The sequence below is a fragment of the Glycine max genome, chromosome 12 (assembly GCF_000004515.6).
Source record: "Glycine max cultivar Williams 82 chromosome 12, Glycine_max_v4.0, whole genome shotgun sequence".
NCBI classification, from domain to species: domain Eukaryota; kingdom Viridiplantae; phylum Streptophyta; class Magnoliopsida; order Fabales; family Fabaceae; genus Glycine; species Glycine max.
Window position 1 is genome coordinate 9,618,712 of NC_038248.2, and position 15,697 is coordinate 9,634,408.

General features: G+C 30.2%; 1 protein-coding gene and 1 pseudogene across 1 annotated transcript; one reads left to right on the forward strand and one right to left on the reverse strand.

The window, feature by feature from the left end:
• Positions 1–3,343, reverse strand: LOC100783875 (putative cyclin-D6-1). Its single transcript, XM_003540829.5, has 6 exons — positions 2,913–3,343; positions 2,730–2,810; positions 2,483–2,578; positions 2,155–2,371; positions 1,741–1,871; positions 1–1,397 (listed from the first exon to the last, which is right to left on the reverse strand). The coding sequence occupies exons 1-6, from the start codon at positions 3,078–3,080 to the stop codon at positions 1,116–1,118; spliced, it is 975 nt and encodes a 324-aa protein (XP_003540877.1). The 5' UTR covers positions 3,081–3,343; the 3' UTR covers positions 1–1,115.
• An 8,026-nt stretch (positions 3,344–11,369) lies between these two features.
• On the forward strand, positions 11,370–13,025 carry LOC100784400 (cytochrome b6-f complex iron-sulfur subunit, chloroplastic-like; annotated as a pseudogene).
• The last annotated feature ends 2,672 nt before the right edge of the window (positions 13,026–15,697 follow it).

A 15,697-nucleotide genomic window follows, 5' to 3' on the forward strand; every position in this document is an offset into this window, starting at 1 on the left:
CAAATAATAAAATTATATGAATCAAATGAGTAATTAAATCTTAAATAAATAAGATTCTCCATTATAAGCAAAAAAATAAAATAAAATAAGAAAGACAGTGATTTTGAATCTCTACATATAGTTCATACCAGTAAAATTCTAAAATGCTCATGTCCCAACAGTAACTAGTGAATTAAAAAACAACAAAAGGGAAGAACACGAAATCGAAGTAACCATCAATGCAGTAACTAGTGAATTGAAATGCAAGAGCCAAAAAGAAAGAACACAAGAAATAAGCATCATGCAGTCACTAGTAAATTAAAAATATAGAGCCAATTAAAGAAAAAACAAAAAGAACACATGAAAGAAGTAACATGAAAACAAAGAGGAAAGGACAAAGACCCCCCGACATAGAGACCGGAGAAGAACCCATTCTTAGCTGTCCAATTAATTAACTGGTTAACCGTTTTTGCCCCAACATGTTCACAGCGAATCCGAGAGACAAAAGACGCATTTCCTTCTTAAGGTTAACAAAAGTACATGCATGCGCTCATGCAGCAAGATTTTGCGCTGACCCCTCTATCTCCCTTGAGAAAGAAGGAACATATATATAAAATGTATTGTGCTTACTAAATTAGTATTAATTTTCCAAGAAAGCTGTTCCTACACTGTTACAGTGTCACAATTATTAATTCCTTGCCAGAGGCTAAGCGACACATCCCCACTTAAACTACAAAACAAAACATATATAACAGACACGCAAAAATTCAACACTAAAATTCAAAGCCATGTTTTGTCTTTTTGTTTAGTGTTTAAGAAAAACAAAAATTCCCGCGACTTATAATATCATGTTCCTTGGCGTGCCCCTTTTAAAGAGAGTCCTACCAAGATCATATTACAGTGATTTTAAATCCACCAACATCATCATCATCGACCCTTCTCAATCTCGTCCTATTACACTTTCTGATCCACTTCAATTTTCAATTTTTCGAATTTTCCCATTTTGTTTCTCTTCTTTTTGATGATATGACATTATGACTAATGACTTGGTAGTAGTTGCTTTCTGATGGACCAGAGGGGGTAAAAGTAAAAATCGTAATTGTTTGTTGTCTTTTTCTTCTTCTTTTTTTTTTTTTTTACTTTTCACACTCTCTCTCGCATGGTTGAATCCAAGAATTGAGGATTGTTGGATTGTTTCCACCACAGCCAGTGATTTTCCTTCTTTTGAGATCCCCAAGAGGAGAATCAGTAGCATTAGCAACGGTGATTCCGTTGGTTTTTTCACTTTCTGAACTCAGAAAATGATGGTCCAACACATTAATCGGTGTGTCTGACCTTGAAACCCCATTCAACGCAGAAGAGTACTCTTCCTCTATGGCTATGTCTTGTATCACTTTGTAGCACTGCTCCACGATTTCCTGCAGTGAATTTTTCGTACCATCTATTAAATTCAATCAATTTTCAAAATAGACTTTCACACTTATCCCTGCCCTTAAAAAAAATAATTACCCCCTTCGTTTAATTATAATCATCATATAATATCTCATTATCATTTAAATTTTTTAATATATTATTAATTATGTCATGCACAACAAAATTTATAAATAAATTAATAACAACATAAAGTTAATTTTATAAAATTATTATTTTCTTTTTTCTATTTATTACTTTCTTTTAATTTATGTAAAATATTTTAGAACAATAATTACTTTTGTAAGAAAGGAGTAATAATAATAATAATAATAAAGGAAGAATGTGTACTTTATTTACATATGAAGAATCGGATATTGCTTTTAAGAAGAACGGATATTGAAAAGGAAACAACTCATGAGAAGCACAAAGAAGAGCAGATGCAGCAATTATAGATGGCTTGAATCCCCAAAGCCTTATCTCTGCATAAAAAAGAAAATATTTAATAAATGAGAATATAGGTATTAAATTAAATTAAATCATACCATGTACTATCATATGCAGCATGATTTTTGTACACCTCAAAAACTTACTAGTTACCATCAAGAGAAAGATAAAAGAGAAACAAAAGTAGATGCAACCAATTATACGAGTGAAATAATGGGATGGGATTAAAGAGATAAAAATAAATTAATGATGTGTTAATTAAATATTTAGAAAACTAAGGTGTACAAAAATCATTCCTCATGTCATATTTATCAATACCTCTTTGTGACTTGAATATGATTTCAGAGGCACGGTTTTTCAGAACCTGCCCCATTGGCGACTCTTTGAGCCCCATCAAGGCAATAAAGAAAGCTACGAAAGAGAATGGGGTGATCGATCTCATTCTCCATTGTAATGCTCCCAAGATGAGTGCTTCCATTCTTTGTATTGTTTGTGTCTCAAAGATGATGCCACCATCACTTTGATTCAAAAGGGCCTAATAAAATAAAACCACCGTCAATGCATAATACCAAATTACCATTTTTTTAATGAAATTACCCTCTTATGTTATCAAAACACCACTTAGAATGTATAATGGGATTTTTACCTGGATATCAGTGGCAGGGTATTCAGTTCCCATCATCTTGACAGTTAGAGAAATGCAAGAGACAGCAACGAGCCTCAGGGCCCATGGCTTTGGTTGCTGTTACATAAACCAAAGTTTGAGTCATATGTTAAGGGAGGAGGATCCAATAGATATTCTTTAATCTTAAAAAAAAAGAATATGAATCAATATAATTGAAGAAAATAAACAAACAATCTTATAAAAAAAACTAGCAAATTTGGATTCTTACCAGAATCCCTTGGTTGGTCAGGAACCGGTCCAGATAGTTGATAGCAAGGTAAGACAAAACCGGATCCAAAGCACAGGACAACTGAATGAACAAAACCAACCAATGCACACCGAGATTACTATGTTTAAGAAAAAAACAAATCTTTTTTTCTCAGACAATATAATAAACGCTTTTGGCACATACCTGTGAGATTAAGGAAATGAGTTCTCTTCTGACAGAGATGTCAAGATCTCTAGCTTTGAGAGTCTGAGAGTGATTCTGTGATGGGGTGTGGTCAGATTCAATGAGGAAGAGGTAAGAGACATCATCAGAGTGAAGATTTTCTAAAGGGTTTTCAAGGTCAAACTCCATGGTATAGGTGAAAGGAAGGTACTACTCGGTGGGGGCTTAAAAGGCAAGGAAAAGCATGTTGAAGGGAGGAAAAGTGATAAAGGTAAAGCTTCTGTAGAGAGGAGAGGGTTTTCAACTTTCTTCAAATGAATACTATGGAGTTGCTTCAGTTCTTCAACAACTATGCTACTTTTCTTTTTCTAGCTGTTTTGCTTTGCTAGTTGATGCTCTCTTTATTAGTGTTGTTGGTGTGCCTTCTGTGTTCGTGTCTCTCTCTCTTCACCCTTATTGTCTCTCTTTGGTAGTATATATATTAATTTTGGGAAAATGGGAGGTTTTGGTCCACTGTGTTCAGGGTTGCATGAGATGGTGGTGCTGTGGCAGGACCAGATTGGTGCAAGCACAAGTCAATTTTAATGGGAAAGTTTAGTTTGACATTCAAGAGTTGAATTGTGCACTGTGTTTTTTCCTTTTTAAATACTATTAAAAAAAAAAGTGAGTTAATACGGTAGGTGATTATGTAAGACCTATATTAGTTTGTGAGATTTTCCTGAGCGTACCTTAATGCTCAATGGCATGCCACACTGTTGATTAAGACGAGTGCAAATTGGTACTATTGAATATTGATACCCCATGACCCCAAAATTGAAATGGAATATGCAAGCAAAATGTTATCTACTCCAATAAATGTTTCATCAGTCATCACTTTTTTTAAAAGCCTAATTATTTAGAATAAGTTGTGCTGCATTTTTTGGTGGATTCGTGGGATTGAGCATCGAAAAATAGCAGCTGACAATGAAATGCTTTTGATGAATCAATCCTAATCATATGGCTATTGCCTCCGGCAATCAACATGACCAATTTAATGTCACTAATGATGTATTATGTTTCTAAGATAAAGCAAAGGACCAGATACGAGTGGTCAGTTTCTTGAAAATTTCTCTAATTAGTATGTGGATTGAACATAAACAAATTATCAAATTCATATGATAAAGTAATTTTTTAACAATGTGTTTGGTTCGGTTGATATAAAAGTGAAAATGGGTTAAAAGGAGATGAAAGTAAAAGTGACACCATATTCAATTGAACTATTTTGAAGATGAAAGTAATGAAATATGCATGAACTCAACTTAAATTTTCATTCCAAAAACTAGTGTAAACAACTGAAACATCATATAACATCATATCTGTTTTTTCTTTGGAGCACATTGATACATAATTGGATCTCTTACTAAAGAAATTTAATGGTTGAGTGAAGTGGATGAATTGTTATAAATTCTATAATATATATCTTTGAGATAAAGGAAACTGAATTCACCTCTCCTATATTAAATAATATATAATATTTAATAATAAGAGCAAATAATATTATTAATAATAAAAATGAAACAAATAATAATAAACATTAATTAAAATAAATATTGTTTATAATAATAAAAGTAAAAAAATTAATAATAATATTGATAATCAAATTATTATAATAACTACTACTAATAATAATAATAATAATAATAATATGTTTTTATTTAATATTAAATTATTTTCTTTTATTTTCTTACTTATTAAATCACTTTAGTTCAAATACTTCATTTTGATTCTATTATCTTACACTTCAAACAAACAATCTCACTCTTCTACTATCTTTCACTGCTTCAAACTAAATCATTTTTTTATTTCTTTTCATTACTCTCAAACGAAGACATTGTTAGTCAAGTTTATACTTGGACATATATAGTCATAACTTCTATGCTGCACTATTTGAATTGATAGGAAAAAATGGTTGGAGTGTGATTCACAATATGTTTGGTTTGGAGGTACAAAATCATATTAAGTACAAACTTATGGTGAAATTATCACAAAATAATTATTTATTGCTTTAAAAAATTATAATGAGTTCATCCCACTTTATTACTAATTAAGTATGCACTCAATAGTCAATTCTAGATGCTCTTACTTTAGAATGAGCTATTATTAAGATTTTGATATAAAATACTACAACTTTACAATTGTAGTGTGACACTAAGGCTTATCTTGTGAATTTATTAGCATGTTTGGTTGGACGGTGAAAAAAAAATGCGCATAAAAAAATGTAAAAAGATGAAAGTTATACAAATCAGCTTAGCTGCAAATATGAAAATAACAATTCGGGTTTCCTTCAACTTGACGCAAAACCAAACAAATGCCAAGAAAGCCTTAATAGAAGACCAAATATTATAGTTTTATGTTTTTATTATTATTTACTCTTGAGGATAATTTAGTTTTTGTTTTTTTTAAGCTTAGTTAAAGACCACTCATCTTGTACTTGAGCTAGCATAAATTAAAGGGTAATTAGATAGTTATATGTTAATTATATAATTTTATTTTCTCTTATTTTATTAACCTCTTTTGTCTCTCCCAAGTTGCTGCTGTGGTGGCATCGTCAACAAACCTATCTCCCTTTCCCCTGACCTCGTCCTTCGCCTCTCCGCTGTCGTGCACGGTGATGTCCGACATATGTGTAGGAAAGAGTTCACAACGTGGGAGACAGAAAAAGATTAATAAAATAAAATTACATAACTAAAAATAAATAAAATTTACATGAATATTCTTTAATTTATACCAATCTAAATATAAGAAGAATGATTATTTAGTCCAAATAAAAAAATAAGAATGCTAACTTATACATTTTATTTTTTTAAGTGAGTTTACGTTAACAAACCATATATATATATATATATATATATATATATTCGTAATTAAGTTGGCTCATGCAGATTATTCTCAATTCTCCCTTCTCTTTGGCCTCCCTCTTCTTCCTCTCTATTTTCCTATATTGCATGTCAAATCTTAATAGTAATATAAACATAAGAGACCGGTTATAAATTATAATCCCTTACTCAATCCTAGATTTTGATCAAACTAATATTTTCGAACCAAATTTGACTCCGCGCGTGTGAATCTAATTAAAAATTATATTTAAGTTAAATGAAACCACATTGGTCTAAATTAAGTATTCCGGTAAATAAAATAAAAATTTAATGTTTATGTACTGATGTTTGTAAAATAATTGTATATTATTATTTAATTATAAATCATTATATGAATTATTTTAAGATAATTATATAAACATGTATAATTAATTATTTCACTTGAAGTTCAAAATTTTAGTGAATAACTAACTTAATTTCAATGCGAGAAAGAAAACAAAAATATCAAAGAACAGTTTGTGTTGTATAATATTGCTGATCAAGATAAACTACGTACTAATCAGAACCCGACATATATATTATATATACTTCCAAACTCACACAGTAGTATGTGTGAGTGTGTGATATTTGGAGCATATGATTCAAATTAAAAGACTATTGTTTAGTCTGGGTCCACGTTTGTTCTTCTCCCTTATTGATCTCAATGTATTATAGTGAAAGGGTATGAAAGAGCAAGATTTAAGTTCCACCCTGAATCCTGCAAATTAAAGGCAAAGTGTCATCTTGTCTGTAGTCATTGTTGAGAGAAAAAAAAATGGCAACTACAGTTCTTAAATCAAGAGCACCTAGTTTTTAAAACAATTTATTAAATAGATTGCACGGTGACTTTGGGGGGGACTGAAGTCTCTTTCTATTTAATTAATCTGTAAGGGACAACAATATAATACAAAGATAAAAATGACAAACTTCATTGGTAGTCCGTAGATCTGAAACACAAGAACGAGGGAACATATTGAAACAAATCTGCCAAAGGACTTCAACTGGTGGTTGAGAAATGAGACGATCTAAGAGAAAATGAGTGATTTAGAAACAAAGAGTGCCTTTATGTGTGATTTATGACCCTGTTTTAGCTGAGAAATTATTACTATTTTGTTTTGGATTACCACTTGGCCCGTAGTCTCGGTCATTAATTATGAAACAAATAATTAAGTATTATTAATAATTTTATTTTAAATTAAAAAATTTAAATACGTATCACATATAGATTGACTAAAATTATGAATATTTGATGATTTAAGACTAGTTAATAATTTTTTATTTTAACCAAAGACAAACATTATTGAAGTTTATTTTGGCAGGGGTATGTACATATAGGACACATGTAGGTTTCTTTAAGGTTTGAAGCGACCTAGCTCTGGCATTTAAGTGTGTGATTCTTATTCCAGGATTTCTAAACTGATAATAAATATGTTTGAAGTTCCTATAAAATGAGTGTGTTTTTTATTTTGGTTTTATCATTGTTTTTATTTTTATATTTTAAATTTTGAAATTATTGTTTTTAGTTCCTATAAAATGAGTAAATTCCAATTTTGATCTCTTTAAAATATTTTCTTGGTATTCATTCTTCCAAAATTTGGAATAACTATTTTTGTGGCTAAAGCTCATTTAAGATAGATTAATAACATTTATTATAATTTATTATAAGAATCTATTTTTTTTTTCAAGTATCACATACTCATGACATTATACAATCAACACTGGTGGATGTTACCTAGGATGGTTATTTAACCTTTCGTTAAACACGTTCCACATAATTATTTTTTTTAATAGGGATCAAAAATAAAATTTTCAACCTTTGGAGGAATTATAACCAAAGAATTTTTTTTATAAGAACTAAAATAAAAAATTGCTACAATAATTTTTATGAATAAAATCATTTAAGTGTTTAATTTATTTTAAATGCTCTAGACTTAGACATCAAATTAATCCTTAGAGTTACAATTACTAGTCATTTTTAATTAGTCCTTGAAATTATAAAGAAAATCATTTTTAATCATTGAAATTACCGTAATTCATTTTAGTCTCTACTGTTAAGACTTGCCCATATGATTTCTTACTTTTGACAACTGTCAATCATTTTTTTTTTTATCATTAACTTTGATACAGATAAGTCAATTTAATCCTTGACTTTATTATACATTAATCAATTCAATGTCTATATACATTACTTTTCTCGCTCTAAAAGGACAAATGGATCCAAATCTGTAAGAAACTATAGGCTTCTACTTGCAAGGATAGTTGATTTTCTTAAACAGGGGATCAACATTCAATAATAACAATAACAAATTTATGGCACGTGGGAATTTTTGGGGGTGAGTTTTAATTGAAGAGTTTATTGAGTTGGTTGACTAAAAGCTTTGGGGCATTGCAAGATGCCCAGTGGCTTTTCATGTGTTTGGTCACTTCGAAATGCCTTTGAAGAACGTTCCATTTCTTTTGAAGTTGCTTCAAACTTGCTCCATCTCTCTAGTACACCTTTCTCTCTATAATATATGCATAGTTTAATATCAGTATACCTTTTGCTTTTCTTGTTGGATTTTATCTTAAAATCATAGATTCTCTTGGATATCTTGGTTCAAGAGAAAGCCCAGAGATTTTTGTTCTGTTTTGATAAAACTTTAGAGATGTATCTCAAGTATTTTTGAAGTTATTTTTAATAAAAATCGGAATTTTACTTTGCTATTGCTACCACTAACATTTAATATAGATATTCGGTATGCAAGTTATATTTTTAATAAGTTAGTATACAAGCTATTAAAATAAAATTTTAATTTAGATACAATTTTTTCAGTAATTTTGGTATTACTTTCATCAATTTAAAGTTTTCCTTTAATAATTTGTGTAATAAATATTTATCTTAAATATCAATTTAAAGGATTGAGATGAAACTTCAATTTTGATTAAAACAAATACTAAAAATACTTTAAGGACTAATTCTAATTATCCTTGAGAAAACTACAAAAATTGCAAGCCTCAAATGAAAGTGCATTTTAAGAACAAAATGGAGTAAAGAATGAAAACTCTCTACTCTCAAGGGGTACAGAAAGATGTAGAGGCACGTGATGATTAATTTGATGGTTGCATATAGCACGCCACATCCCCCATGCAGACAGCAGCATCATTGCATGCTTAATGTTTGCAATAGAGGGCGTAGACAAGCAGGTGGGCCTTTTCCTAGCTACATTCAAAAAACTAAAAAACACACAAATTAAATAATGACTTTCTTTTGATGGACACACTACTAGAAAAAGTAGTTTTCACAACACACAGTAACGACATTGGTTAAAAATAATCATTGTAATATAATATGTGGTGGCAGTTTTATAATTATCAGTTAAAAAATGATAATAATGTTGTAGAAACTCGTACTTGAATAAGAAAGTTGAAATTTCCACAACGATTATTTCATGGAAACCGATGTGGTATGCACAGTATGTAGATAGTCACGTCACACTCAATGACCTCACTCGTGTGGGATCATTGAATGTGCATGAGTATGATCCTCTGCTAAGTGAATTGTGTGCAAAATGTCATGACATTTAATTTCATGATTTGTTCTTTTTTAAACAAAGTATTCTTACAAATATTATGGGCGACTTTGGTTTAACATCAGGTTTAATGAACACACATTTTAATACATATTTTGTGAGAAGTAAGAATTCATAATTTTTAATTAATGATCGTTTGGAAATCTCTCAATGAAAAAATCAAACACGCACAGTGTATTCTTAGCAAGTGATTTAAGTTATTTTTTATATGTTTTTAGTAGTTGGAAATTTTATTTGACGAGTTTAGCAAATTATATTTTTTTATTAGATTGTAACTTTTTTTTAGATGTTATTTTAAATAATGTTTTTTACTTTCTCTAGTCTTTAATATAAGATACTTGTAACAAAATTACACATGCCAATCAAAATAGGTAATGTGATTGTATTGGTTTTTTTTAGAAAGATATTACCAATGTATCAATTTTACCCTTTTATCTTTGTTACAGACTTACGGTGATGTGAAAACATTCAAGTCTGATAACATTTTTAATTTTTTTTTAAAGGAATAAAGTCTAATAACATTATGCAACACTATAAATAAAACATACACATACTTAAAATATTTAATAAGGATAAAAAATGAAGAATATGTTTTATATAAATTCTAAAATGTCTTGTAAAAACACCATCAATTATCATTATTAATAATAATAGTAATTATTATGTGATTTTTTTTATTTTTACTCTTTTTTTGGTGAATTTATTTTCACTTTTTTTATTATATAAGATATTGATAATGATATATGATAGATTTATTTTATTATTTTTTTTAAAATTTTATTTAACATTATTTATTTTTATCATTACACTAATTAACATAAAAATTATGACATATATTTAAGTGTATATTATTTTTACTGTTATTTTAAACTTGATTGAAAATATTTTAAGATAAATTGTAAAATTAATAGTAAAATACATTAAAAATATATAATAATTGAAACTAAAAGATACAATTAAAATAACTTATCTATAAATAAATAAAAAATATTATTTTTTATCAACAAGTTCAGGAATCTAATTAATAAAAAAAGCTCAAGGACCCAATTAAAAATTATCAAATAATAAGTTAATTCAACCTAAATTAAAAGTGTTAAATTGGACCATATCTTTGCTGGCTAGGTCTGTAATGTTTTGTGGAAGGACACCGTAGGTCTAAGGCTCAAGGTCAATTAAGCAGACCTATAAATTTGGACCATTTCTTTGCGGGCATGATCTGCATTTTCTATGGAAGGACACCATAGGCCGAAGGTTAAAGGTCAAGCAGGCCTACAACATGACCATATCAATTAATATTGTCAACTTCAATGGTTGGCTTACCCCATCAACAATAGACTTGCACTTTTAAGCAGAATCCTACTGATAATAAACCTAAACCAATGGTAAGCGCACATGGCAGACAAAATTAAAGAAGAGAAAATAGCTTATTTATAGTCGTCTAAAATTTATTTAGACTCTTATTTAATTATAAATTATATGATAAATTTATGAACTTTTATGATTATTATTTTTAAAATCATTAAGAATAATTTTTTATTAATGTAAATTTTTTTGTATAAACAATACAAAAGTATATAACCATAAAACTCTTAAAAGAATGTGGATTTCTGGATGGTTTGCTACTTGCTAACACTTCCCCCTTTTCGGAATAAAATAAAAGTTTAATATTTATGGATTAATAATGTTAAATAATTTTATATTGTTATTCAATTATAAATTATAATTTGAATTACTTTAAGATAATTATTTTAAAAGTTAACAAACTTATTATACATGATTAATTATGACCGAATAAATGTGTAAAAACAAATTATACTTAAAATACATAATCCTCTTTCTTATAAAATACCAAAAAAAGAGTGATCCAAATTTGACGAATATGCAGCACCAATGTAGACCTCAGTGGCTTATCCAGCCACTATTGTGGCAGTTCTTTAGGTGCTTAACTTAATTTACCCACCACCCACCCTATCATCTCATTCATAAATCACACACAATCTTAATCATCAACCACCATGGCTTCCACCACTCTATCTGCAGCAACCCCTTCACAAGTAAATGAATGATATAATTAAAAACAAACAGTAATTTTGTGTATAATAAAGTCTAGCTAGTCTAACTGATCTTTTGATTGAGCCTTTATGAGCTAGTCCATCTGACAGTGTGTGTGTTTGGTTTCAGCTATGTTCCGGAAAGAGTGGGATATTCTGTCCTTCTCAAGCACTGTTTGTGAAACCAATGAAGAGCCAAATGATGGGAAGGGCAAGGGAGTGAGAATAACATACCAGGCCACCAGTTTTCCTGCAGATAGAATCCCAGACATAGGGAAAAGACAGCTCATGAACCTGCTTCTTCTTGGTGCGTTTCACTCCCTACTTCTAGCATGCTTCTCCCATATACCTATTTCTTTGTCCCTCCAGGGTCAGTTCTTTCTACATTCTCACGGTGCGTGTTTGGTTTTTTGTTGGAAGGCCACCAACCCACGACTGAATCAAAAGTTTTGAATTTTTATTTCTCACAAAACAAAACGTGTATGGAAATCTATGCCTGTTTAATCTAATATTAAACCAAAGACACTCTTAATCACGGATTTCCTGCATTCACACGTTCACACCATTATGAATTGGCAATACGGGAACAAGATCATATGTTTCTTATATCATATGCATATTTTAAGTTAGACTTAGCCACATAGAATATGGGTGGTCTAATCTTCATCCAACAGTTTCAATTGACCAACAGTGTGAATGCATGATTTTTTTATTTTTTTTGGATTTTGACGAGAATTTCATGTAATACAATGCAAATCCAAACATACTATTAGAGAAAACACATTACATACAGATTCACCAAATTTTTTGAAATTTGAATATCTATAACCTAGTTGCTGTTAATAGTTCAAATGTAATGCATCATGTCATAATAATATATTGTACTGGCCTCAATTGACCATCATCAACCAATCCATAATAACCGCAATGAGACTGTTGACCTGGGAGAATCCTTTCTTTCTAGAATATTATGCATGAATACCTTTTGCTATTTGATACCTTAGAAACAAAGAGATAAAAAAGAGAAAAATGTAAATATGTTAGGTAATATTATATTATAAGAAGAAAGAAATAAAGAGTGTCAAAATATATTTGTGTTCATATATCATAACCCGGGTTGAGGAGGACTATCGAATTGATTGGTTCTCACTGTTTGGAATGTTGTCTCCATTCTTTCACTTTGTTTTCTTGGCCCAGACGGGACACAGAGAGATGTTGTAGACAAGAAATAAAGTGAAGGATCAGCTATATTATCAACTTTTTACCTGCCAAAATGTACTGTTTATGAAAACAATTCTATCCTAGTTTCTTGATATATCTTTCAAAATCTTCAACTTTTTAACCAGAATGGGAAAAATTTACAGGGCAGGGCCTTCTACTGGTGGTACTGTAGCCAAGGATCCCATTGGAAATGATGTAATCGCAGAGAAATGGCTCGAGACACATGGACCTGGGGACCGCACACTTACTCAAGGACTAAAGGTAAATGAACAACATTTTAGTGTTCAAATGTTCCCAAAGATCTTCAACAAGATGCATATTACTTGCATGTATTATTAAAAACAAAAGATTTTTCAGAATATGAGTTGGTAGTCAATGACAATGTGGCCTGAAGAAAGGTTCTGGTAAATAAGTTTGTAAAGTAAATTAAATTCAGAAGGATTTTATTGATGACATTTCTCATTGATTATTTCCTTCAAATCTTGGTTGTTTATCTTTCCTCGGGAAAAAAATTGATGTTAATGCAGTATGTCTATTTTATTTGCGAAGAATTGAGAAAAATATTTGCTATTTTATTTCATAAATAATTATAAAATTGTGGCCTTATATTTACTAGTATATTATAAAAATCTTTGAAAGTAAGAATTAAAACAATGTGATATTTTTGTAATTTTTTTGTGAAACGAGACAAGGATCCCAAATTTAATTAGCTTTGAATTTGTATTGTCATTGTCAAAATCTAAGGTTCTGCCTAAGATGCCAAAATTATTTTTTGTCAAGCTTCCAACTTAGATTATGTTTGGTTTGGTTTCTTGTTTAGTTATCTTGAATGTACGTTTGTCTTGCTAACCTTAATTTGGTGATATATTTGGTTTCTTGTTTAGTAACTTTGCACATATATTGACTCTAAACTGATAAGTGCTATACATACGTCACGTCATTTGTATACTGAAATCACATTATAATTATCTCATTTTCTTTTCTTTTATTGTTTCTTTTGTGTTAAAACAGTAGAAACTTAGCTTCTTTTGAATTTTTATCTAGAAGTTAATTATTTCTTAGTAATTTTGGTTGTACTTTTATATTTAGATGTAGCAGAGGCATGAAAGATGATTGAAGAACTAAAGTGTCACACTCAGCGCGAGATCCTCATTTAGTGAGTCAGAACCGCTCAGTCCAAGCAAGTTCGCTTACCACAAGAAGCCATATTGGAAGATAGTCGTCATGAGCAAGCTCACATCCTGTTAGAAATGTGCTCTCAGTGAGAGCATCGTGCTAAGCACACAAGAAAGTTCTGATTGACCAATCAATTGGTGAAGTATTTAAAAAAAGGAAACATTCATAAGAATACTTAGGAACGAAGAAAGCTACAAAAGTAGAGGAACATAAAGCAGAGGAAGCAAAGAAGTCATTGTTGAAGGGAATCACGTTCTGGAGCTCTGGTTGATCCGTTTCACTCAATTTCTCTTTCATTTTCTTCCATTTCATTCCACCTTTTATATTTGTAAGTCTCTCATGACAATGAGAGGCTAAAACCACCTGTTGTTGGGAGCTCTGCAAATCAAACTCTCTTTGATGTAATGATTCTAAACTATCTATTATTATGATGTTTTAATTATTTTTCTTTCATGAGCTCATTCACATGGTTGTGGTCTGATCATCCATTTTCATGAACTGTTTAAAGATTTAGACATTGGGAAATGTTTATATGCTAAGAACTTCGAAAGAAGATCTAGGTGATCCATGTCTAGAAATAAAGTGGTATTGTCTAGCTTTTTTTATGCATCTCTATTCGTAATGCACATTATTTAATATAACTATTAAGGGATTAGGAGCGATATTAGGTGGTTTAGGCTCTCTCACTTCAGGGATCATGGCTAGAGTATGTTAGAAGATGCGGGTAATAATCATATTCATTTTAAAAAGAGAAAAAAATCAATTACGATTGCTTCAAGAGTAGTTCTAGTAAGCGGAGCCTCCAACACGTTCCTTAACTCATCACCAACACCATCTCACAACTCCGAGCATTTGTTTTCTTAACATTTCATGTTTCTTGCTTTGTAGTTAATTCACTTTAATTTATATTTGTACTTAATCAATGAACAAGATTCGATTTAAGTCACAAATTACTTAAACATTATATACATGTGTGTGTATATATATGTGTATATATAACTCTAAATACAAACAAAGTTCTTGTGGACTCAATATTCGGTCTTATCATTTTATTATTACTTGTACAAATTGGTACGCTTGTCAAGGAGTCAACACAAACCAAGTCTCATATAAAAGCAATATTAGGATTGCTTTTGCACTACTAAAAAAAGGTTTTTTTACGACACACTACTATAAAAAAGGCATTTAACGACGGTTAAAAAACATTTTTAACGACGATTATGAACCGTCTTTATAACCAACGTCGTTGAAAGTTAACACCATTAACGATGGTTCCAATAAAAACCATCGTAAAAAATTTGACCTTTCTAAGACTGTTCTTAGGTAAGAATTGTCTTAGAAAACTGACATTCTAAGACGGTTCTTACCAACAACTGTCTTAGAAAGTGTATATCCTAAGAATCGTCTTAAAAATGTAGGTTTTTAAGACGGTTGTTTGATAAGAACCATTTTAGAATGTATGTTTTCTAAGATGGGTTAACATAAGAACCGTCTTAAAAAAAATACTTTCTAAATGCATTCAACAAATTTTGACACTGGTCATAGCCTTCTCAATGCATTTGAACCTAACTAAATATACTAAATGGCTACCAAAGTAAACACATGCATTGAAAGACAAGATGTCCACAAAAAAAAAATACTGCAAAAAAAATTTCTTAACTAAACCCATGTAAAAAATTCCAAGGAGTCAAACACATTAAAGGCCACCGAATTTTCAACCCCACACAACGCTGAATCAAACACATTGAACCAATGATTGTGACTCCCTCTTAGTCTCTCTCTATTTCTTTATTCAAACAATTTTTGTGTAGTTCAACTCTCTCTTCTCTGATAAACAACCACTCAATTTTTGTGTCCTTTTTTTTTTCTTTTCTTTTAAGTTAGAATCTTGTCAT

Coding starts and splice junctions, on each gene's coding strand:
- LOC100783875 (XM_003540829.5), bottom strand. CDS start 3,080: ATGGAGTTTGACCTTGAAAACCCTTTAGAAAATCTTCACTCTGATGAT. Junction 2,372..2,482: donor ACCCTGCCACTGATATCCAG/GTAAAAATCCCA, acceptor TTATTTTATTAG/GCCCTTTTGAATCAAAGTGA. Junction 1,398..1,740: donor ATTCTTCATATGTAAATAAA/GTACACATTCTT, acceptor AATTCACTGCAG/GAAATCGTGGAGCAGTGCTA.